Source organism: Myotis lucifugus, unplaced genomic scaffold (genome assembly GCF_000147115.1).
Source record: "Myotis lucifugus unplaced genomic scaffold, Myoluc2.0 scaffold_365, whole genome shotgun sequence".
NCBI lineage: Eukaryota > Metazoa > Chordata > Mammalia > Chiroptera > Vespertilionidae > Myotis > Myotis lucifugus.
The window spans coordinates 1,015,877-1,017,406 of record NW_005871413.1 but is presented as its reverse complement, the minus strand read 5'-3'; the positions used below and the strand labels follow the sequence as shown (position 1 = coordinate 1,017,406).

The 1,530-nt window shown below is 46.2% G+C and overlaps 1 protein-coding gene, 1 long non-coding RNA gene and 1 pseudogene across 2 annotated transcripts in view; all 3 read left to right on the top strand.

The window, feature by feature from the left end:
* Positions 1-1,530, top strand: part of LOC111828434 — a 75,437-nt pseudogene that overhangs the window by 23,971 nt on the left and 49,936 nt on the right.
* LOC102426541 (zinc finger protein 420-like) overlaps positions 1-1,530 on the top strand; it is a 44,196-nt gene that overhangs the window by 23,972 nt on the left and 18,694 nt on the right. The window contains exon 2 of the mRNA XM_023764953.1: positions 466-597. Coding sequence (XP_023620721.1) covers positions 583-597 — 15 coding nt within the window. The 5' untranslated portion in view covers positions 466-582. The remainder of the gene's footprint in view (positions 1-465; positions 598-1,530) is intronic.
* LOC106699301 overlaps positions 56-1,530 on the top strand; it is a 63,155-nt gene continuing 61,680 nt past the window's right edge. Inside the window, exon 1 of the long non-coding RNA XR_002832308.1 lies at positions 56-199. This is a non-coding gene — a long non-coding RNA (uncharacterized LOC106699301). The remainder of the gene's footprint in view (positions 200-1,530) is intronic.

Below are 1,530 nucleotides of genomic sequence, written 5' to 3'. Positions count from 1 at the left end.
TTGTGTGTGTTTCTTCCATAGATTTACTTTTTCTGTGTCTGACAATTATTTAAAAACATCCTGAGATAAATCCTCTGGGTCTTCTCAGATCCCCTGAGGAGCTTTAAGAAATGCCCTCAGGAGCACTTTCCCCCATGGAGTTGGACAGCAGCTCTGGGTGGGGCATCATTGGTGACTGAGGGCCTCCAGGTGATGGAAGGTGAGGACAGGGATTAACAGGAGGGGTGCAGGATGCCTTTGTGAGAGTGGGGAGCAGGCTTTGTTCGGGGGAGCTAAGGGGGTGCTCTGTTTGGTTTGTGGGGTCAGGACAGCAGCTCACCTCATTTCTGTAGGAGTTTGTGGGTGTCTTTGGGAGGAGAGACACATGAAGAAGACCCACAGTGTGGTCTCCATGTAGAAGCTCATTGTTCCTCACTCTCTCCTGTGACTAAGAACAGGAGGGGGTGGCCTTTTCCTCATTTCCAGGTCCTTCTGACTGTGAGTGTGAGGGGAGCTGATTAAGAGGCTGTGCTGACATCTTTGAAGGCACATTCTGTGACTCAACATAGTGTCACCTGAGAAAACTTCCCCGACCAGGACCAGATGGCTGCTTCTCAGGTAAAACATGTGTCCTGGGTCACAGGCTGTCTAACATCTGGTGATTTATATGTCTACTTCTGATGAGAAGTAGAGAAATCCTCAAAGGGTATTGTTCTTATCTTTGCAGGTCGTTTTTCCTTATCTCATTACTTTTTTAAAGATATTTTTATTTATTGCAGAGAAGAAGGAAGAGGGAGAGAGAGATAGAAACATCAATGATGAGAAAGCATCATTGATTGGCTACCTCCTGCTTGCCTCCCACTGAGGATGGAGCCTGCAACCCGGTCATGTGCCCTTGACCGGAATCGAAGCTGGGACCCTTCAATCTGAAGGCAGAAGCTCTATCCACTGAGGCAAACTGGCTAGGGCTCATTACTTTTTTTTTTTTAATGTATTTTATTGGTTTTTCACAGAGAGGAAGGGAGAGGGATAGAGAGTTAGAAACACCGATGAGAGAGAAACATCCATCAGCTGCCTCCTGCACGCCACCTACTGGAGATGTTCCCGAAACCAAGGTACATGCCCTTGACTGGAATTGAACCCAGAACCCTGCAGTCCACAGGCCAATGCTCTATCCACTGAGCCAAACCGGTCAGGGCTACTTACTTTTGTGTTGTTCTTTTTTTATCATAGTCAATGTCAGCAGTTGTTATAGTTATCTTTCTCTTTTTTTTCCCCTCTCTTTTGAAAAATATTTTTTTATTGAATTCAGAATTGGAATGAGAGGGAGAGAGAGGTAGAAATATCAATCAGGAGAGAGAATCATTGATCATTGATCAGCTGCTTCCTGCAAACCCCCCACTGGGGATCCAGTCCGAAACCTGCAGTGCCATCTTCTGGTTCATAGGTCTCCTCTACATGTCAGCCACACTGGCCAGACTATAATTCTCTCTTTTGTCCCAGAGCCTTCTCTGCATTCATTTCATGCATCCTCCCCAGTCAGGAAGCATT